This window comes from Camelus dromedarius, chromosome 10 (genome assembly GCF_036321535.1).
Source record: "Camelus dromedarius isolate mCamDro1 chromosome 10, mCamDro1.pat, whole genome shotgun sequence".
In the NCBI taxonomy this organism is placed as follows: Eukaryota; Metazoa; Chordata; class Mammalia; order Artiodactyla; family Camelidae; genus Camelus; species Camelus dromedarius.
Window position 1 is genome coordinate 76,948,193 of NC_087445.1, and position 22,848 is coordinate 76,971,040.

Genomic DNA, 22,848 nt, shown 5'->3' on the forward strand with positions numbered 1-22,848 from the left:
GGAGAGAGTGTCTAAACACAGGGACTATTTGGGGATCGGCTTTTATTTTTAGTTTGAAGTTGGTCCACCCTCCAGCATCATAGATATGGCTCCCTGGGCGCACAGTGCTGAGGTTTCTCTACTTACTGGTCACCTTGGAAACAACCCCTTGGGGCCTCAGTCTGCCCATCTGCAGATGGGGCAGCATGGGCCCAATCTGTCTGTCGCGCAGAGGACAAGCCCACACAGCCCCCCGGGCCCGCCGGACGCCCGGTGGACAGCGTCTGGAAGGCCTCCAGGCTGCAGGCAGGAGGGCCTTTGCCGACAGCTCTCAGAGACGGCTCAGAGGGGATGAAGCAGCCAGTCCCCTCCAATTGCCACTGACGATGTCCAGGTGTCATTAGCGCCAGTTAGGAGAAGCGAGGGCAGCAAAGCGTTTCCCCGGGGCAGGGCTGCTGGGAGGGCCATCAGGACAATTGAATTCCCCACCAGACAAATGTGATTACCGGCAGGGGGGGCTTGCCCCCCACCCGGGGAGCCAGGACATAAACAGCAGGTGGGGCGGCCGGGCTCACCCAGCCATGCAGGTCCCCAGCCCCAGCACGCGTGAGGCCGCCTCCATGTACGGCACGGCGGTGGCCGTCTTCCTGGTCATCCTGGTGGCCGCCCTGCAGGGCTCGGCACCACCCAAGAGCCCCTTCCCCTACCGAATCCCCCTGGACCCCGAGGGGACCCTGGAGCTGTCCTGGAACGTCAGCTACGCGCAGGAGACCGTCTACTTCCAGCTCCTAGTGCGGGAGCTCAAGGCTGGGGTTCTCTTTGGAATGTCAGACCGCGGCGAGATGGAGAATGCCGACCTGGTCGTGCTCTGGACCGACGGGGACAGTGCCTACTTCGGGGTAAGTCCTTCCCCAGCCCCAGAGCCCTGACCTTGCCCCTTTGTCTACCCTCTCTCTCCTTAACCGGGAAAAGGGAGCTGCTCTCCCGCCTCTCTGTTCGCATCCACTCTGAGCATCCCTCGTGTCCCAAGCGTGGGGGTCTCGGGGATGCTGATGCGAGGACAAAATGGGAAATGGATGTCTCCCGTGGTCCTTCCGTGCCCGCACACCCCAGACAACAGAGCCAGACAGCCCAAGGAGCACAGCCGCTCGTGAAGGACACACGTGCCACAGAAACGCATGCTCTCCTCTGCCCCATGCGCATGAGGACAGACCCCAGGGCCCCACTCGTACAGACAACACCTGGAGGTCACACGGGGCCAAGCACAGTGCCCAGTGTGCACGCCCACTGCCCAGGACGCAGTGTCACGGCCCGGTGCCGGCGCGCGTGGTGACCGGAGCAGGGCAGGCGCCCCGCCCCTGCCCCCGCCCCGGCCGAGGAGCCAGCCTGCGGGGCCGAGCCGAACCGCCGAGGGCGCACTCTTCACCCAACGCCTCAAATTCACCCCCATTCTTGCCAGAAAGGGTGGAGAAGGGGGGAGTTCTCCCTTCAAACTAGAGGGGCTTGGGGGCCTTCAGGAAGCTGAAGGGAGGCCCCCTGGGAGGCAGGGGCCCAGTCACCTCCCCCCCAGCCACCTTCCTCCACACGGCTCCTCTCCCATGGAAACAGACACAGAAGGGTTAAAACACATTTTCAGTCTGGAGGCACTGGATCTGTGAGCAGAGGCTCCACTCCAGTTCAGTGTGGGACCCGGCAGGGGCGCCAGAGTCAGGACAGGCCCCCAGGCCCCGCTGCCAAATGGGGACAGTCCTCCCTCTCCACCTTCTTGGGCGGTGTGAGTTCACACGACCTGGTTCCAGCTGATTTTTCTGGAACCTGACCGTGCTTCGTCCAATTCCCACAGCCGTTCAACAGGCCGGAGCTTCCCGCTTCGCAGCTGGGCAGGAGGCCGGGTGAGCTGCCTGGTCAGGGCCCCACGCTGGCCCCTGGAGGCAGTGCCTCCCACACAAGGATGCTCAGCGCTTACGGGTCACGGCCAAGGAAGTCCTGGGCAGCCTGGTTCCGAGCCGGTCCCAGAGCAGCAGCCCAGCCCCCGGGATCAGCTTTTCCCAGCTGCCAAGAGAGCTGGGGTGACTTCGCCCTCCCGCACAAGGCAGGATTAATTTGCACAACAAATTCCTATGCAAACAAATGTCAGACTTGTTTTTCCATCCTAAACAGTATGTTCAACAAATACACTCTAGATTTCCAGCTGAAGAATCGCAAGTTGACTTTCTGCTTCTGTTTAAAATGAGTCCTGCGAAATCTGCAAGGCCCCTCAGCTTCACGCTGCCGCTCTTCTCCCGGGAGGACTTTGCAAAACTCTGTGCAGGTTCCTCGCTCCCTTCCTCCCTCCCTCCCTTCCTCCCTTCCTCCCTCCCTTCCTCCCTTCCTTCCTCCCTTCCTCCCTTCCTTCCTCCCTTCCTCCCTTCCTTCCTCCCTCCCTTCCTTCCTCCCTCCCTTCCTTCCTTCCTTCCTCCCTTCCTTCCTCCCTTCCTTCCTTCCTTCCTTCCTTCCTCCCTTCCTTCCTTCCTCCCTTCCTTCCTTCCTCCCTTCCTTCCTTTCTTCCTTCCTCCCTTCCTTCCTTTCTTCCTCCCTTCCTTCCTTCCTCCCTTCCTTCCTTCCTCCCTTCCTTCCTTTCTTCCTTCCTCCCTTCCTTCCTTCCTTCCTCCCTTCCTTCCTTCCTCCCTTCCTTCCTTCCTCCCTTCCTTCCTTTCTTCCTTCCTCCCTCCCTTCCTTCCTCCCTCCCTTCCTTCCTTCCTTCCTTCCTCCCTTCCTTCCTTCCTTCCTCCCTTCCTTCCTCTCTCTCTCTCTCTCTTTCTTTCTTCCTCAAGGAAGTGGAGAAAACAGGCTTTATCCCTGAATGCAGGGTTTAAAAAAATCTTCAGGCCAAGGACTGGTGGTCCCGTGTTGTTTCCAAACCCAAACAAAGGCCTGCGTGTCAGGGAGAGATCGCAGCCCCTTGCCAGGTGGATGTCTGTCCCTTGCACTGGCCTGGAGCCCCTGGGTGGCTGAGCCTGAGAGTCGGGGTGTGCAGGCAGCCCTGGGGAGAGGGGAGGGCAGCGGTCGGGCCAGAGCCGCCACTCTTGAGCATTCTGGGGAAACACAGGAGTTCTGTTGCCCCCGAGCCTCAGTTTACTCTCTTCAAGCAAGGCTAGGACCAGGGCGAGGTGAGCGAGATGCCCAGGGCGCAGTGTTTCAGGCAGGCTCCCGCTCGGGGGCAAGCACGTGTGGGGGTCCCTGAAACCCTGTCCCCAGCCCCTCCCTCCTGCCGCCCCGCGTCTCCCATCTCCTGGGCTCCATGTGCTGTCATGGCCCCTCCCTCCACACACCAAAGAAGCAGACCACGTTCCGAATTACGGCACCTTCCTTGCGACACAGATTCTTGGGTCCCACCCAGAGGTCTGGGGACCTGCGTGGCTACCCAGCTCCTGTGAGTCCCAACCTGCATTTGAGGCCATGTGTCAAGGCCACAGAGAAAGAGTGTGGGGTTGGAGGTCAACTTCACTGTCTGAGGCGGACACTGAACACGGGCGTGAGCCCCACCCTGGGCAGAGCCCCGGGGACCCCAGGGCGGCCAGCCCCAAGCTCCAGCGTCCTAGCTCTGGACCCGAACTCGTTTCTGCAGGACGCCTGGAGTGACCAGAAGGGGCAGGTCCACCTGGATTCCCAGCAGGACTACCAGCTGCTGCGGGCACAGAGGACCCCAGAAGGCCTGTCCCTGCTCTTCAAGAGGCCCTTTGGCACCTGTGACCCCGAGGATTACGTCATCGAGGTGGGTGGCAGTGCGTGCCCAAGAGACTACGGGCTGCATGGATCTCTCTCAGATCCCGGGGTCACGTCCCCGGGGCGGCCGTGCACAGGGAGAAGGGACTCCGGGGGCAGCTGGGCAGGGGACAAAGCAGTCTGGGAGAAGCCAGCTCCACCACTGGCCTCTGATCCTACAGGAAGCAGCTGTGGGGTGACACAGAGCCGGCCTGTTTCTAGATGTGGGTCTCGCCCCAAAGCCTCTCAGACGGGGAACTGAGTGATCTTGTGCCTGACTCGGTCCCTCCTGCTCCATCCTCTTCAGCAGAATTCCGGGACGAGCCCAGGAGACCCGGTTTCCCAGCCTGGCCCTGTGGCCGACAGGCTGCGAGGCTCGGGGCAGGTCCCCTCCTCCTCCCGGCCCCGGTTTACCTGTCTGTAAAGGGAGGAAGGGAGCTAGGCGCTCTGTCAGTCTTGACCTGCTCTGAGTAGCCTCAGCCGATCCAAGACCCACAGGCTTCTCATGCGGCTCCGAGACCCTTCAGGGAAACAGTTTTCTCTCGAAGACAAAATCCTTTTACTTTTCCAGTGCACTTTGACACCCATCGTCCTGTGTAACCCTTACCGTGCGACAGTGGCATGGGTTGGTGGTGTGCCCGACGAGGAAACTGAGGCCAGGGCGGGGAAGGACCTGCCCAGAGATTCGTGGCGCAGTGGGGCAGACTTGGAGCCAGAGGGGGTGTCCTTCCAGAAGGTCATCTGCGTCCTCATGCTCTAGATCACCTTCCCCATGGTCAAGGCAAGGGCAGGCAGAGGACCCTCTCCTGGAACTTTGCAGGGCGTCTGGTACCCACCTGTGCACAGCTCAGAGCCTCCAGGCTGGGTGTGTGGGAGCCTCCTGCCTGGAGCTCCAAGACACCTGTGCAGAGAACAGCCCTGTCCCCACTGGTGCTGGTCCCAGGTGGGCCAACCAGCCTGGTCCCCAGCGGTCTAGCCGGCCTGGTTCCCAAGGGTCCAGTGATGGTTAGCTGGATGGATGCCAAGCAAATGCAGGTAGAAAGCATTTAGAAAGACAAAATGTATAAATGTCTGATGGAAACCAGGAGCTCTGGTGATGGCCAGCCCCGGATTTAGCCCCTACCGGATCTACCCTGAGCCTCAAAGCTCCCTTCCTTCACAGAGATGAGAACCAGGCATGGCACCTGCTGGGCGAGGGGGCAGGGACCTGGCAGCCCCCCCAGCTACCGGGAGTCGACTCTGGGGGATGTGAGTGGGCAAGTGCTGGGCCTGTGTCCGCTGCAGGACGGCACCGTCCACCTGGTGTACGGGATCCTGGAGGAACCGTTGCGGGCGCTGGAGACCATCAACACCTCAGGCCTGCAGACGGGGCTGCAGAGGGTGCAGCTGCTGAAGCCCAACATCTCCATCCCGGCCCTGCCCGCGGACGTGCGCACCATGGAGATCCGCGCCCCGGATGTCCTGATCCCGGGCCAGGTGACCACGTACTGGTGCCACATGACCGAGCTCCCAGAGGGCTTCTCCCGGCACCACATCATCATGGTACGTGGGCAGGGCCGGGGGTGTGGGGAGAGGCGGCCTCCAGGCCCAGGTCCCCTTCCCAGCTCTGCTCCCGCCTGCGGCCTCAGCGGCCTGCAGAGAGGTGGTCTGTCCTGGAGAGCTGTCCGTGGTCCTGCTTGGACCAGGTGGCCCCTACTTCCTGAATCCCAGGCAAGGTCTGAACTTCCTGCAGCCACCAGTGTGCTCTGGTCCCTGGTCACCCTGCTCACTCCCACCTTCGCAGCCTGGACCAAAGCCAACTGACGTCTTGATTTTTGCATCTTCCCCTGGGACTGGAATTGCTGTCTGTTTGTCTGTCTGTCAGGCCCCACCCGGAGGCGTAACAGAAATGACAGTAGCTGTTGAATGTCCACTGTTTGCCCGGCCCTGGGAGAAGGGAGGGGGGTCACCTCCTCCATCACCACAGTAGTACACGCACAGTACTGAGTATTGTCAGCCTTATCCCCAGTAGAGGAAGTGCAGCCCAGAGAGGCCGTGTGAGCTCCCAGAGTCACACAGCAGGAAGAGGTGGGCCTGACTCACACCTGCACCTGGACCCTTGGTGCAGTCTTAGCCTTGGGCAGCCTCTGTCCTTGTCAAGCCACTGCACCTCCCCACTGCCTCCCTGTCCCCACATTTTGGGAAATGGCTGGCCTGGATCCCCATGCCCTTTGCCTTGGAGCTCATCATGGGCTTCTGGCAGGTTCTGCCTCTTACCAGTTGGTGGCTCCACCCTCAAAGCCCCGAGCCCCAGAAGCACCCCTGGAAATCACCGGCTTAACCCTCCCATTCTACAGAGTGGCAAGCAGAGGCCCATGGAGGGGAGCCACTGGGCCAGAGCCAGGCCAGGAAGGATGAGCGGGTGGGTGGATGGGGGTCTGCTGCCCCGGCTCAGTGCCCCACTCCCCACAGTACGAGCCCATCGTCACCGAGGGCAACGAGGCCCTGGTGCACCACATGGAAGTCTTCCAGTGCGCTGCCGAGTTCCAGAGCTTCCCCCAGTTCAGTGGGCCCTGCGACTCCAAGATGAAGCCCGAGCGTCTCAACTACTGCAGACACGTGCTGGCCGCCTGGGCCCTGGGCGCCAAGGTGCGTGCGTGCCCGGTGGCGCCCGGCTCGAGGGCCTCCTGGGGGGGTACTGGCGGGGGCTCATGAGGCCCTTCCTGGGCCTGCACCACTGGGGTGCTCCGATCCCCAGTCACCCTGCCTGCTCCCCACCTTCCCAGCCTGTGCACAGTCGAAGTCCTGCGGCTCTTCTGAGCCACGAATGTGCCCTCCAGCCTCTGGGACTTCCCTGTCAAAATGCGAAAGCCTCGCATGCTGGTGGTCCTCATGGGCGCGGATCCCGTGTCCCTCTGGACTTGGAGAGGTTTCTGCATGGGGGCCCCAGGGCTGGCTGGTGGCAGGGCTGGTTCTTGCAGCCTCCACGGACTGCGTCCAGGGTCTGCCATCGCTTCCGCTACTAGCCCGGAGGAGGGGCGTGGGCGGTGGGCTGGCCTCGGGGCACAAGCTCACCCCATTCCCTGACCCTGACTCTAATAAGGGTGTCGTGCGGCTGGGAGTGACTGTGCTTCAGCAGGAGCGCATTGCTCTGATCCAGCTGCCCTGCCTACGTCACCCGCTGTAGCTCAGGCCCCGCACTCAGCGGGCTCGCCTTGACCCCCGCCTGGGGCCCCTCTTGGTACACCCCAGTCCGCCTGCCTGGGCTGTGGCACCTGGACACCTGGCCCCCTTCCTGCCCGCTCCCTCAGGCCTTCTACTACCCGGAGGAAGCTGGCCTTGCGTTCGGGGGCCCCGGGTCCTCCAGATTTCTCCGCCTGGAAGTTCACTACCACAATCCGCTGAAGATAAAAGGTAGGAAGTGCGGGGAGTGTGTCCCCATCTCCACATCCGTCCTCCCCTTGGGAACCCTTGGACGCGGCTTTGGCCAGTCAGGATGGTTATGCGGGTAGAGGTCAGCACCGCGTCCATCTTCCCAGCGTCCAGCCTCCCTGTTACATGACCCGAGCGGCCTGCACCCTTCCCGTGTGTCTCTCGCTCAACATCCATCTCCCGTGCCGGTGCCAGGCTCCCCAGCAGGGCTGTGGTGGCGGGCTCATCCCCGCACCCCGCCTGGCGGGGGTCGAGCACCTTCACCCCTTCTGCCCTCATAAACACCATCTGCCACTGATGCAGCGCTGTCCCAGGCACCACCTGGGACAGGCAGGCAGAGGTTTCTTGTGTGCCCATTTTGCAGATGAGGAAATTGAGACCCAGTGGTAAAAGGATGGCACCAGGGCCATGAAGTGAGTAGGAATTTAGAGCTAGGAGGTCTGGTCTGAGCTGCCCCCCACCATGGTCTTGGTCACCTGGCTTTGTTATGGCTCAGCCCACACTTGAACCTGGCAAGGAATCACTTAGATGTTGGATCCGTCTGAGTAAACGTGGCTCTCCCCTGTCCCCACACCCTTTCTTCACTGGCACCAGCCAGAGCAGAAGGCTAGTTTTAGGGTGCGCCAACCAATGAGGTTTCAAGCAATGGAGGGAGGCTGTAGGCTGGAGCGGTGCCCCCAGCACGGTCTCCCCTGGAAATCTAACTTGAGTGAGGCTGCTCAGACCGGGAGATGCCTGCATCTCTGATTACCCCTCCCCGACGGGGTCATCCTCTAGCACCCATGGGAGGTGGCTCTGCCACCCCTAGACTAGGCTGGGCTGGGACAGGGCACCTGGCAGGATGGCAGGACACAGGCCAGTCCAGGGCCAGAGTGGTCCCTGACCACGGGGAGCCATGGCCCCAGGACTGTCCTCCTTGCACAGGGAGTGCCTGCTTAATCAGGGGCGTTTCTGGCTGTGAATGTCCCTCTTGCTTCTCAAACTACCTCACCAAGAGCAAATGTGTGCCTGGAGTGTGAGTGTGTGAATGAGATTTCCTCTCCGCGTGTTCCGTGCCAGGGTGGCAAACAGGTCCTGCCTGCGGGGCTCCTTGACTGGCCCTCAGCGGTGGCTCGAGCTCCTGCTGGAGACCCGGCCGAGGCTGTCCCCCCCGCGGGGCAGTGCCGGGACTCATTCGCGACGTCTGCCCTGGGCACCGGAGGGCTGGCTCTCGTTTGTTTCGTGCTGTTGAGTTTATACTCAGCAAACACAAATCCACAAGGGTCCCCCTGTGCGGAATGAAGGATGGCGATCTCGGTCCCCAGATGGCTCCAGGTCTTAGGTCCAGAAAGGTGAGAGGGCTTCTCAGGAGGGAGAACCAGCAAACTGCAGGCACCTGTAAAAGCAGGAGCCCACACGGCCTGGGGGGCATCGTGGCAGCACTGGACCTGAGCCTGGAGGGCGAGGAGGGTTTTCACAAGGGAGACAGACAGGTGCCACACTCCAGGTGGAGGGACGGGAAAGGGAGAGCGTGTTCCGGGAACACAGGCTGCCCGGCCTGGCTGCAGTGCAGGGAATGGGAAAGAGGGGTGGAGGGGATCAGAGAGCAGGGACCACTGGGTCACCTGGTGCCTGAAGGTGAAGCAACCGGACTTGGTCTTCAGGGCAGCGATGCCAGGTGACCCTGCGTCAGAAGCTGGGGACATTTTCCTCTCTCTGTTTCACCAGCATCTTCCATCATACGTAGCCACACAGCCCTCTTCCTTTCTGTCTCTTTTTTTCCTGTCTTTTTCTTTCTGTCCCTCCCGGGCTGCGTGGCCCTGGGTGGGTGCCCACACCCCTGCCTGTGCTTGCTGAGCTCCCTCAGCCGTTCTGAAGCTGGAGGAGCTTGTGCCCCCCTCGCCCAGCTGGATGTGGGCCCCGGGGTGCACTCAGCCAACGGCTGCTAACGATCCCTTCCCGGATGCGTAACTAATACTTCCTGCCACCGCTGGAGTTATCTCCAGCGCGCACAGAGAGGAGCAGAAGTCCGCGTGGGCCTTGGCATGATACGGGATATAAATCCCATATTGCTCATTTAAAACCTGAAAGCAAATGGATTTTTGAAGGCTCCTTAAGCTCAGGGAAGTCTGTCTTGCCCTGATGATCTGCCTGTATTTATGGAACCTTTGCCACGTATTGGAGGCTCCCGTCACTTCACAAATCTGGAGACGGGTCGCCTTTCTATAAATATCAAAATCCCACAATTATTTCATTATTTAACCCCCATCCGAATTTTAACCAATTGCATCTCCCTTTTTATGATTATCCTCTGATGCAATCAGCCCAGAGACACAGAGGCTGAGTTTGGACACTGCAGGGGGAGTGTGGCGGAGCGAGGGAGGGAAAGGTGGAAGGAGGCAGAGGGGGTGTTCGTGGCTCCACCTCCGAGCGGCTGAGCGGGGAGACAGCCCAGCCCGCTGACGGCGCCCTGGGCTGTGGTCCCAGCGCCGGCACTTCCCAGCCCTGCAGGGTCTCCAGCTCAAGCTCTGAGCTTCGGTTTCCTTGTCTGTACATGTGAGGCGATGATTCTCCGGTTACTCGGGTTCCCCCACCCGTCCCCCAGCTCTTCTGCGAATTCTAGGGTGGTGGGCCACATCCACCCTCTTGCTCCCACAAGGGACCAGCCCAATGCCCCACCCCGAAGTACTCAGGGCCTCGCTGACCGATTCCAAGCAGGGATAGGGCAGGGGAGGGGCTCCTGGAGGCCACATGGTTTTGTGGCTGTACCTGGGTGCCAGCATCCTTAGAAGGCGGGCCATCAGCTTTGACTGGCCGCTGGGAGGCTGCCCAAGGAGCTTCCTGGACTCTCTTCCAATTAGCTGACTTCAGGAAGAGTCGGCAGGTGTGACTGGACGGACCGTGGCGGGCAGAAGGGCTGAATTCTTCTTTGGGAGAGGCCCTTGGCTTCAGGCCCAGAGAGGGCAGCAACTTGTCTGAGAGCACACAGAGCGCTGTCGAGCAAGAGGAGCCTGGGATGGTGCGCGACCCAGGGGCCTGCCCGCCGGGGCCAGCCTTGCTTCGGGGGCCCGCCTCGGCCCTGCTCGGATTTGTCCCGAGATGTCCTCTCGGTAGACATGGGTCCCGGGTCCCTGCAGGACAGGACTCAAAGCCAGAAGGCTGCACCTTAAATGTTTCTTGCTGGTTTCACCGCACAGACGCGCGCTCGCCTGCCCGAAGGGGGCCCGGGCTCCTCTGTGAGCCGGGCCGTGCCCTCCTTTCTGCCCAGACTGTAAAGACAGGCCGTCCTGCTGGCCGACTCCCTCTCAGATCCCCTTGGCTGAGCAGTGAGACTCTGGGGGGCTGGCGAGTCTCCCAGATCTACTGCGGGCCTCTCCCCGACCCGCTTCGGTGGCTCGGTCTCCTTGCCTGCCTGAACTCTTTCCGAGGCATTTGCCTCGTTTCCACAGACACAGCAGCTCTTTCTTTCCACGTGGGTGACGTTGGGGTGCGTGAATAGATCCTTGAGGTGGTGACAGCTTTGGGAACAAATGCAGGGCTCTCGGTACAGCTGCAGGCGGGGGCCAGTGTGGGGTGACCGGGCGCCTCCTGGTCGGTCTGCGGGGGGGCGGCTGGCAGAGCGGGCCTTGCCTCACCGCCGCCCGCCTCCTCCCAGGCCGGCGCGACTCCTCGGGCATCCGCCTGTACTACACGGCCACGCTGCGACGCTTCGACGCGGGCATCCTGGAGCTGGGCCTGGTGTACACGCCGGTGATGGCCGTCCCGCCGCAGGAGACGGCCTTCGTCCTCAGCGGCTACTGCACGGACAAGTGCACCCAGCTGGTGAGTGTGGGCTGGGCCTGGCGCCCCTGGTCCGCCGCTGCGACCCTGCGGGCGGGGCCGAGGGAGGCGGCTTGTGGCTTTGACTCCCGACCCTGCACTTCCCTCTCTCTCTCTCTCCTGTGGAGGCAAAGGAGGCTTCCGGTGTGCGTCCGACCTCCTCCTCCAGCAGTAGCAGGGCTCCCGCTTTGTCAAACCTGCACGCTCCGCATTTCCAAATGCGCGTTCATCCTATGAGTGAGACGGACGTGTCCACCACTAAAAACGCAGGCCGTGCGGCTAACGATAAAGACCGCCCAGGCCACAGCGGCCTCTCCTCCCGCCCGAGACAGCCGGTTATGGGGTCTTATGTGTCCCTCCAGACTTTTCCCCTACGTGTTTCCACACGCTCTTACATGGGGTGTGTTTAAGAACAAATTGAATGTTAACCGTTTGCCCCATGACTTCCCTTTAGCTGACACCCGGCGTCCAGTGTGGATTCCCTGGGGGCGTTACCAGTGCTGGACCAGCTGAGGCCAGCAGGGTGCCCGGGACGCAGATGCACTGGTCCCCGGGGCCATGGGAGGGCGGGGAGGGGCACAGGTCGGCGCTTAGACTCAGCTGGCAGTGGGACCTAGCTGCCAGAGGAGCAGAAATGACTCCCCAAATTCTGCACCCTTGGGGCTCCCTGGCCTCACCCAGCCCCATCCTTGTGCTGAACTGTCCCCTTCTTACCAGTTCCAGGCCACTGACCACTTTTCACGGGTGGGAAGAAGGCCATGGGGAGGTCCTGTGCGCACCGGGAACATTTATCAGGTGGCTCCTAGCAGCGGGCTTGCCACGCACAGAGATGTGAGCTTTAATTTGAATAAATCTGGCAAGACGCCCCCCAGAAAGCCCCTCTGATGCCCCATCCACACACAGGAACAGCGGGTCCCCAGGGCCCGGATTTCCCGACCCACCGCACCATCAGTGCTGATATATCTGCTCAGTCGCTTGGGAGAAGCAGCACGGTTGTCCAGTTTGAATTTCCCTGTTTATGGAACCTGATTTTTCCATCTGCCTCTTGGCCGTTGGGCCTTCTTGCCTGTGAATATCTGTTCATAACGGGTGCCCAGGTTTTCTGGTGGGTCGTCCGTCTTGCTCTTGGCGGCGAGTTCCTTTTCTGTCTTGCATGTTATTCCACAGTCTGTTGTGAGGGCTGCAAGCACTCCCTCTGTGTTATCCCCTTGCTGGTCACCCCGACCTGCAAAGTGAGTGTCAACAGCCCCGCTTCACGGATGAGGAGACTGAGGCTGGCCGGTCGCAGTGCCTGCGGTGGCAGAGTGAGGAGTCAGACCCGGGTCGGCCTGGCCTCACACAGCAGGCCGCGTCATGATGCGCTCTACAGTGGGTTTGTCTTCCTGGTGAGCTGATTCAGTGGGATTTGTTCCTCACGTGGGCTCCCTGAGCCTCCAAGTGTCCCCGAGCCAGAGGGACAAGGCAGAGCTGCCAGCCCGCCCAGCCTCACCCGCACCCACAGGGCATCAGCGCCTCTCGTCCGAGTCTAGGAGTGGCAAGGAGTCTTGCCCGCAGCTGCACCTGGCACTTTCCCACGTCGTGTCCCCAAACTGCCAGCGGGAGGGCTCTGTGGCCCGGCCTGGGGCTGGGGCTGCAGACTCACTGGGAAGAGTGGCCCCAGACCGAGCCACTGCCCTTCGCCAGCAGGACCAGGTCATGTTGACAGCTGACCTTGAGAACGCCTCTCGCCAGCCTAGGACCACAGACCTGCCTTCTCTCACCAGAGTCTCCAAATACCTTAGAACAACATAAAGAATTCAATTTTCTGCGTTTTCCCCTTTAAATGGTACATTCTTTCTGTGGACGCTACTGAAGGGCCTCCCACGGAGTGGGGTCTCGCCTCCGTGAGCTGACACCAAGGGGCACCATTCCCACAGTCAGAAGCCTGTGTGGCCTAGAGCTCCTCGCTGAAGAAGACAAGCCGAGAAGAAGGTCAGTGTTCTGGTCCAGAGGCCCCAGGACAGCTGTCCCCCCTCACCTGTCACACCCGCATCTCCGGGCAAGTGGTTGGCCCCTGGGGACCTGAGGGGAGAAACCCAGGGCCCACCCATCAGCAGGGGCTCTGAGGCTCAACCCAATCATCACAAATGTGGCCATAAGGTTTCCCATTCCTCAAATCTCTGCAAGGGGGCCAGAAGTTACCGCAAATTTTTAATAATGACAAAGGACAGTAGCTGGTGGAGAACAAGACAGAAGCACAAACGTGGAGTCAGGTGGCCTGCAGACAGTGCAGCAGCCTGGGGTCCCCAGTGATGGGTGACAGCACCAGGAACTCCCCGAGCTATCGATGGTGTGCACAAAGCAGAAAAGAACACGGCGGTGAGTGGTCGGGGCTACGGCGCCTCGTGGACAACACGCTTGGTGTGTGTAATCCATTTTAGGAGATGTTCTGTCTGAAGCGAGTGGACGTTAAGTGAGGGAAGACACCCGTGCTCTGGAAGAGTCCCTTCTGCCCCGGTGGTGACGTGAGGTCTGGCCCGCCGACCACTCTGAAGGTCAGCGTCACGGCTGTAACACGAGGTGCTGGTGACAGCAGGGACTGGCTGCCTGGTGGTTACATGGACGTAGGGAGCTCGCGCCACAGGGAAGTAGAGGCCTGCGGGTGCTAGAACGTGGCAGGCTGGACAGGAAGACCCAGCTCTGTCGCCATCTGTCGTCCACCAGACATCACTCCGCGGAGCAGGGAGGCCACAGTGTGCTCACTTTGGTGGCCTCCGCCTTAGAGTCTGTGGAACTGACTGAACTGACCAGAGGGGAGGACCAAAGGGAAGCCATTGGTCCCCAAATGAGCCTCCAAGCCAGCAGTGCGGTTTTGGAAGACCCGGCTGTGACCACGACATCATTCTTAGGACAACAGATTTTTTTTTCTTTGTATAAGTGATCTTTTAAACTTGGGTATTTTTCTTTTTTTTTTAATAATTTTTTTACTGAAGTGTAGTCAGCTTACAATGTTGTGTCAATTTCTGGTACACAGAGTAATGTCTCAGTCACACACACACACACACACACACATCTTCCTTTTCACATTTTTTCATTAGGGGTTACTGCAAGATACTGCATAGCGTCCCTGTGCTCTACAGTATAAACTTGCTGGTTAGCTGTTTTACAGACAGTGGATAGTTTCTGCAGATCTCAAACTCCCAATCTGCCCCTTCCCAACCGCTTCCCTGCCGGTAACCACAAGTTGGTTCTCAATGTCTGTGAGTCTGTTTCTGTTTTATAAATACGTTCGTTCGTCTTTTTTGGGGGGATTCCACACGTAAGTGATATCACACAGCTTTCTGGTGGGGGATTTAACTGCCCAGGGAGAAGGGCGGGCCGGGGTGATGCGGAGTCCAGGGAAGCAAGCTCCCTTGGCTGCTCCGTGGCCCGAGGTGCCGCCGGCCGCCACGCTCAGGCCCTGGCCCACCCGCGCCCACCCCCGCCCCTGCAGGCCCTGCCTCCCTCGGGGATCCACATCTTCGCCTCTCAGCTCCACACGCACCTGGCGGGTAGGAAGGTGGTCACGGTGCTGGCCCGGGACGGCTGCGAGATGGAGGTCGTGAACCGGGACGACCACTACAGCCCTCACTTCCAGGTAGGGACCCCCCACCCCGCCCGCCCTGTCGGACCCCCTCTCTCCCCAAAGCCCACCCCGGGGCTCCTTCTCCCGGGCTGGGCCCAGACCCCCGAGGAGCACACACAGCCGGCTGGTTCCTCTGGTGGACTTACTCTAAGGGAGGGACTCCGGCGGGGGACTCTGGTGTGTGGCCAACTGTGGGCGTAGGGGCACCTGGCATCCCTTAGATGACTGCCTTCGGGTCCTAATCCCTCCCTGGCCAGAGGCCAGCCCTAGCCAACCCTGGCCTCCCCCAGGGGGCGGGCTGGGGCGGGGCCGGGGGCGGGGCCTGGAGCTCTCTGACCGCCCGTCTTCTTCTCCCCGCCCTCCGCCCCGCCCCCCAGGAGATCCGCATGTTGAAGAAGGTCGTCTCTGTCCACCCGGTGAGTGCCCAGTTAGGGACGGGGAGGCCTGAGGGGAGGGACAGGACGCGATGGGGGAGGGCGGAGGCCATGGGAGGTCTTCTGGAACCATGTCCGCGCAGGGCAGGGGCTGGGGCTCCCCGCCCCCATTAGGATCCCTGGGACTTCGAGGAGAGGCCCAGAGGGGACAGGACCAGAGGGCGCTTCGGGTGATGGGCTCCGCCTACCCTATTAGCCGACCACCAACCAGAGAGCTTTAGGGAGAGACGAGGGCCTGGAGGTCAGTGGGGGCTGCTGAAGGTGCCGGAGGGGAGTCCCAGGCCAGGAGGGGGCTTGTCACAGCCCGTGGCCCCTGTACAAAGGGGCCACAGAAGCCGACGGGTAATCACTCCCTGAGGACACTCAGAGTGTGACCTCACCTGTGGGTTCCTCAGTAGCGGACTGACGAGCACAGGCACACGTGGGGTGGGCCCAGCACACCTGGCACCCCAGGTGGGCAGGTGCCAGTGGGCGTCTGTTGGCTTGGCTCTGCAGGGAGACGTGCTTATCACCTCCTGCACATACAACACGGAAGACAGGAAGCTGGCCACCGTGGTAAGTCACCCCAGCTTCCCTCTGCCACCTGCCCGGGGAGCACGTGTGGCCGTGGGGGGGGAGGGTTCAAACTGGGACTTCCTACACTTTCATGAGGACCAGTCTTAACTCCTCATCTGGAGCGGAGGTTGCCGGAGGGCGAGGTGCCCCACCCCCATTCAATACACCAGTAGGTCTAGGGCTGTGGTCCCTGGACCAGCTGCGCCTGAATCCCTGGGAACTTGGTTAAAAAAACATAAGCTTGTTGGCTTCTCCTCAGACCCATGCAGAGTTGGGATTTGGGTGGTGACACCCGTGGTCTGTGGTCTAACAAGCTCCCTGGGTTATTCTGACGGCTGTCCCAATTCGAGAGCCACTGCAGTGAAGGTGTGTCAGCAGCAGAGCCAGTGCTGGGAGAGGCCATGGGCGAGGGGTTGCTCCCTGCCCCGCACAGCTCAGTCGCCCAGGGAGACAGGTCTGCCACACCTGCCGCCAGCGACAACGAGGTGGAGGAGTGATTGTCAGGCAGAGACCAAGGAGGGGGCGGGGTGGCGATGGGGGCGGAGGAAGGAGAATCAGGGCTCTGGGCAGAGGGGAGGTGGGCAGGAAGGCCCGGAGGACAAAGAACATTCTCCGACCTTAGGTCGCCCTGCCCCTGCTTTTCTAACTGTTAATCAGCAAAACTAAAGGGGCGACAGAAACATTCATCATCATGCTGTCCCCTTCTGGGTTTCGCGCAAAGACAATTCTGTGCAAAGTTATGGCTGACTCTGCTCCGCAGGGAGGGGACACGGGTTCATCTGGGCTGGACTCTGGACAGCCAGGGAGGAGGAGCTACTAGGGGAGAGACTGTCCTCAAGGCCGGGTGTGCGGACAGTGCCAGCAGATGGGTGGTCACAGGACGCGTCGTGCAGCTGGGGCACTTCTGGAGAGAAAGGGGATGCTGCTAACAGTTACGGGGGGGTCAACGCGCATCCACCTAGGCTGCCCCGGGCACACTGGCCGCCTGCTGACGGAGCCTTGCTGACTGTCTTGTTAGTCGCTGTAGCTCCCAGCAATCATCTCGTGAATCCCGAGGCTCCAAGCGGACCACACCTGGGTTACATCCCAGCCGGCCGTCCATGCCCCCGGAACCGCGGTCCACACCTGGCACCACTCTGTCCTTTCACTCAGCCAACGTTTATTGAGCTTTTGCTCTCTGGCTCCTTTCGCTTTTCTGGGGTATAGTTCACACACCGTACAATTCACCCATTCCAAGTGTGCGATTCGATGGCGTTGAGTGTATGTGCTACGTGCAGCCGTCACCTGTGAATTTCAGAATATTTCATCACTGCAAAAGGAACCCTGAATCCTCCAGCCGATACCCCTACACTCCCTCCCTGTCCCCTCAGCCCCAGGCAACCCCTGATCTGCTTGCTGTGTCTATGGAGTCACCAATTCTGGACTTTGGGTAAATGGGATGATACGATCTGCGCCCTTTTGTGACTGGCTGTTTTCACTCAGCATCACATTTCCAAGGGTCATCCACGTAGCAGCGTGAGTCAGTGCTCCATTCCCCTCTGTGGCTAAATGAGACTCCCTCACGTGGCTGGACCACAGTTCTTCACCATTCGTGTGTGGATGGACACTGGGGTGTCTCCACATCTTATTTACCTTTGACACCTGTCTCCAAGGTAGGAATCTTTGTCTCTGTCTTCATAGGTGAGAAACAGGCTCAGAGAGGGGAGACACTTGCCCATGGCCACACAGCTGATGGCTAGGATTTAACCCAGAGCTGAGTGCCTGCAAATTTCCTTCCTACCTCTGGATTTGGGGTGACAACTTCTCTGAGTCCATGGTCACACACTCGGAGGGCAGGAGAGCTTTGTAGGCAGGCAGCCCTGCCCTAAGCCCCAGCACCCTCTTGAGGAGAGGTTCAGTACATAACACGCAGCTGCAAATGTGGGGCACCTGCTCCACGTGGAGGCTTGTTCTAACGACTCACCGTGTCCCCACGTAGGAACCTTCGAAGGCTGGCCAGGACCCTAGGAGGCAGCTGCCCCAGGAGACAGTGAGGTGGAGCGAATGAGGGGACCCAGCTAGCAGGGGGCACAGCTGGGCCAGGTGCCCACCCTACATGTGCTGCCTCTTGGTAGAGCGCAGTTCATGCAATGAGTAAGCCCCAGGTGGAGCACAGCGTCTCCCATTCGGCAGGTGAGGCCACTGGGGCTGACGGCAGGGGAGGCACTTGCTGGACATCCAGCCAGTGAACAGAGAAGGGGAGCCCCCGAGGCAGACCCTGCTCAGTGCTACTTCAGCGAGGGCCACGCTCCCTGCCCCCTCCAACCTCATCCAGGCCAATTGATGTCACCTCCCCGGATGTTCCTGCCAGGTGAGCACCACTGGCGTCGCCAGGCCGCAGACTCCCGCCCTCCTCTGGGAGGCTACCTCACAGCACCAGGTGGGATCGCAGAGGGCAGCTGGGCCTTCCTGCATTCTGACCGCCCGGGGCCCGCTGCCCTGGGGAACTCTGACCGCCCGGGGCCCGCTGCCCTGCGGGACAGGACCTTTGAAATGTTATTTCCCTCCGGGGCCAAGACAAAGGGAGAGCTTCCAGAGGGTTGGGACTCTCTTGCTGTCTGAGGCGAAGAATAGTAGAAGGAACAGGAATTTGTGGAATCTTGGGAGGGAGGTTATCCTCCCGGTCTGCGGATCGGTGATGGAAGCCCTGGTTCCCCCCGGGGAAATAGGGACTCAGAGCCAGGGAGCAATGCAGGTGCAAGGCCGCCCCACCGGAGCCAGCCAGGAGCCTGACAGCTGCTCTGGGGGTTGCCTTTTTTTTAATTGAAAAAAATGTTTTTGGGTGGGGATAATCAGGTTTATTTATTTATCTGATGGCGGCGCTGGGGACAGAACCCAGGACCTCGTGCCTGCTGAGCACACGCTCCGCCGCAGAGCTGCGCCCTCCCCTGGGAATTTCCATTTTAAACAGTCGTCCTGGAGCAGAGCCGCTCCAGTGCCTTGTCCAAGCCGGGCTGGGATGAGGAGGGACTGAGATGAGCCCTCAGCGGGGCTTTTTATCATCCTTTTGTTCTGCCATAAAGTATCAAGCATTCCCACCAGCCAGATAAACCCCACCCAGACCCACTTCACTGTTCACAAAGCGCTGGGAGCCCCGGCAAGGCACAGGCGGCCCGGGACCAGGCGGCCCGGGGCCACACGCCCGCCCCCGTCTGTGGGCCAGTCCAGCCCGGCTCCTCTGCCAATGGTCCCTCCTCTCCTGGGTCTGGGCTCCACATTCAGCAGCTTCGAGAGCAGGGACCTGGCCAGGGGCCTAAAGCCAGTGGCGGCAGGACTAAGAGCTCACCTGGGCCCTGGGTGGCTTGTGATGACCTCTAAGTCACCGGCTTCTCTTCTGGAATCCCTGCTCCTTCCAGGGCAAAGCTTTGGAAATGGCTGGGAGACGGGCTGGGTCTGCTGTGATGGGAGGGCTCCTCTGCAGTCCTCAGTCCCCCGGCTCACACTGGAGGCCGAGGGGGCAGCTCCCCAGCCAAGGTCGGGAGCCTGAGTCCACTCAGGCCTTGCTCTTTACCTGCCTTGGACTCAGTTTCTGTATCCATGAAATGGGTACACGAATGCCCTTCTCTGCTGCCTCCGCGGTATTTTGACTCCTAACGCTTACCGCCACCTGAGACATGCTTGCTGGCTGACTTGTTTGCTTTCCGTCTGTCTTGTCAAAAGTGGGACTTCCAAGAGGGCAGGGACTTCATCACTGGCACCGCGTGATGAAGGAGTGAATGGCTGAACGCAGTGAACAAATGGCAATGCTGAATGGCAGCGTCCAGGAGCGAAGCGCCGGGGCTGACGGGCATCCTCTCTGTCCCGCAGGGGGGCTTTGGGATCCTGGAAGAGATGTGCGTCAACTATGTGCACTACTACCCCCGGTCGCAGCTGGAGCTCTGCAAGAGTGCTGTGGACCCTGGCTTCCTGCAGAAGTTCTTCCACCTGGTGAACAGGTGACGGCCCCACAGGGAGGGCGCTGCTCTGCTCTCCAGCCCTGGGCGTGGCCAGGGAGCCCCAGCCCAGAGCCCCCCAGGCCCTGGAAGGCAGCTGGGGGAGAGTGAGGAATCCAGGAGCAGGGTGAGCACAGATGTGGCCATCATGCCTCCACTCTCCCATGAGGTGCCTGTGGCAGACATCACTAATTGATCCCCACTCTCACCTCCTGTTGAGTCTGGACTTGGCCTGAGAAGCTCCCTCCACCCAGCCCTACAGCAGCTACTTCCAGCTGATCCAGGGTGGAATGAGAGAAGTATACTGGCCATCGCTGGTGGGGAGGCAGGGCCAGGGCAGTATGTTAGGAGGCTGGGGAGGAGGTGGCCTGAGGGCTGCTCTGGGGACCCCACCCCACCTGCAAGATGTGCACTGCTGAGCTCCCCTCCCCTCTGCCATATCCCACCCCGGGCTGTTCCTTCTCCCCACCAGGTTCAACAGCGAGGAAGTCTGCACCTGCCCTCAGGCCTCTGTGCCCGAGCAGTTTGCCTCTGTGCCCTGGAACTCCTTCAACCGCCAAGTGCTCGGGGCCCTGTACGGCTTCGCCCCCATCTCCGTGCACTGCAACAAGTCCTCAGCTGTCCGCTTCCAGGTACCCCTGGCCAGGCTGTGTCGGGGGCGCGTGCAGCTGGGCCCCTGCCGCGGCGACGCACTCCCCGCTTCCAGGTGCCCAAGGGCAGGTCTGCAGCTGCCCGCCCCTCTGTGTCCCGAGTCCCCCACCAAGAAGGCCGGCCAGCGTGGGTGACGGGTCTCCCCCACAAGGAGCTGGCAAGAAGCACTCACACAGACAGTTAGAGACCTCAGGGGGTGCCGACAGGCCCCGGCAGACAGAGGGAGAAACTGACAGCCACCCCAGGAGGGCGCTCCCTTCAGTCATGGGACTAATCTTGGTGGTGTGAGCGGGGCGCCAGCAGCCTCCCCCAGAGCCTAAAAATAAAGTGCGGAGGGAGGGGCAGGTGAGAAACCAAACAGTCTGAGACTGCAAGCTGGTTCCGCCTCCTTCTCTGAGACCCCCTGGGATTCAAAGGCATCTCATTTACTCCCCTGGAGCTGCCTGTCGGAGGCCAGGGCCGGTGCTGAGGTCCGCAGCAAGGAGGCTGCAGCCTGCAGATCTGGGAGGCAGGCTTCCTGGAAGCCCTGGGGAGCTGGGTTGATTACTAAATCAAACACTGCCAGCACCAAGGCGGGGCTGACACTGGCTGGTCTGAGTCGTTCGGGGCAGGTGTAGCTGTCAGACGCGGTTAAACTGGCCCCTGATGCAGGCTTGCCGGAGGGGAGAGGGAGAACGGCTGAAACATCAGCCTGCACCCTGGGGCTTCCGCTTGCTTCTCTGAATAAAGTGAGGGGTGGGCAAGGAGGCAGATGGGGGTGCCCAGGATGACCCCCAGGTGAGGAACCCCAAGGGGCAATGGAGGGTGGGGAGAGGGTGAGTTGGGTTTGGGACAAGGTGAGTTGAAGGGCAAGAGCCCAAGAGGTCGTTGTGCAAAGTGTCTGGGGGGGTGGCCCCCTGTGTTGCTCCCTCCAGCCTGTTTACCTCCTGGTCCCTCCCTCGCAGGGCGAGTGGGATCGGCAGCCCCTGCCTGAGATCATCTCCAAGCTGGAAGAGCCCTCCCCTCACTGCGCAGCCAGCCGGCGCCAGAGCCCCGCCGGGCCCGCCGTGGTCAGCATCGGTGAGGGCGAAGGCTGAGCTCAGGCCGTCTCCTCGCACCCGCCCCTGTGGGCTCGCACCAGCTCTGTGCACCCCCTACTCTGTGAAGACCCCATGGAACAGCCGTGTGTGCCCCGGATGAGGGGCTGCGCCAAGCCCCTGCTGGAGGCCCGGTCCCTTTAGCATTCTCCCCCCGGGGGGCCCCCTGCATGGCTGAGAGGGCCCCGGGCCCGCTCCCTGTTGACCCGCCCGGGACTGGGCGGACCAAGGCCTCTGCACGGCTTTGTGACGTAACGTAAGGGTAACCCCCTCGGAGGTCTAGAGTCCAGCGCCCCGAAAGCCCTGTCATCTTGCTGGGAGGGGCCGGCCTCCCGGGCCACGGGCCACGCCTGGCTGGCAGGCTCGCCCAGGGTGGCCCTGCGTCCCTGGCCCCTGCTGATGGCGGCTGTGTTGTGTTGTGATGGTGCGAGCGCTACTTAAACATTTCCCTGCAGAGTGGCTCGTTTGTCACAGTGGGCGTCTTCCCTGCCGACAGAGGCAGGACAAGCCATTTAGCTAGTTAGAGACCTGCCTGGGAAATTCCTCCATCACAGGGTAAATAGATATTTCCGCCCACCCAAAGGGAAACTAACAACAAGTCCTGCCGCCACCCAAAGAGGCGACAGCAATGATCCAGGCTGGGGTCTGGGCGCCAGCTCCCTGGCAAATGGAATGACTAGCCTGGGACGACTGCTCTCTGCAGCGGGACAGGTGTCTGACGGGGTGAGCGGGCCCTAGCATCAGACCTGTGTCCGGAGCCCTGCCCCCCTGCCTGGGTCTTCTCACCTGTGACCTGGGGCCAGTGCCGTGTGGGTTACTGAGAGAATAAATCTCACACGCGGGCCGGCCCCCAGCGACCGCTAACACGCGGTGGCGCTGCCCCTAGGGGAGAAAGCGTCGCCTGAACCCTGCTCTGCCCGGCGCAGGGCCAGGCGCCCAGCCCGGGGTGCTGCGGAACATGCCGCTTGCATCCTGGGTCAGTCCCCACCTCCCGCCCCTCTTAGCCGCCTCTTGTTTAAGGCCAAGTTCAGCTCTTCAGTGGTTTTTGCTGGGAGTGACAGATTCAACTCTGTTCAGCCAGTTCAGCAAAATGCTGCACAGCCTTTAGGGGAGAGAGAGGGTGATGGATGGACCGTCGAGTCCCCCCCTTACGCCTCAACAGAGGCCTGCTAAGCGGCTGCCTCTCCTGCCAGCCACTTCATTACAGACGGGACAAGCAGGCCCGGGCGCACGGCACTGCGTCCCATAAATCACGGCTTCCCGCGCCGTAAGTCCCGGGGTGTGATGGCTGTGAAATGCCAGGCCTGACGGAGGCTGGAGAGCGGCCGGCCCTCCGTCATTTTTATAGTCTTGGATGACAGCGGGGAGGGAGGCCCCTCTGCAGGGCGCAGGCCTGGGGAAGGCGGCCTGGAACACCCCCAGCCTCTGGCCATGGTCGTCTGGCCCAAGAACAGCTTTTCCCTCTGATTATGCCCTCCTGCCAGCCCGGACAGGGGTCCCAGTCAGCCCAGAGCTCCGGGAGAGGGTTCGAGGGAGCCCCCCAAGCCCAGCCCTTCCTGGTTTTGTTCCCCAAACACCTGAGAGGCACTTGTGACATCCTGGCCTCACCGAGGAGGGAGCTGCGG

General features: G+C 61.1%; 1 protein-coding gene across 1 annotated transcript; it reads left to right on the top strand.

Annotated features, from left to right (window-relative positions):
• The first annotated feature begins 560 nt into the window (after positions 1–560).
• DBH (dopamine beta-hydroxylase) lies at positions 561–21,434 on the top strand. Its single transcript, XM_064490737.1, has 12 exons — positions 561–878; positions 3,587–3,733; positions 5,008–5,265; positions 6,175–6,351; positions 7,014–7,116; positions 10,769–10,935; positions 14,405–14,548; positions 14,914–14,952; positions 15,466–15,525; positions 19,372–19,499; positions 19,969–20,128; positions 21,092–21,434. Exons 1-12 carry the CDS (start codon positions 561–563, stop codon positions 21,221–21,223), a joined length of 1,833 nt encoding a protein of 610 aa, XP_064346807.1. The 3' UTR covers positions 21,224–21,434.
• The last annotated feature ends 1,414 nt before the right edge of the window (positions 21,435–22,848 follow it).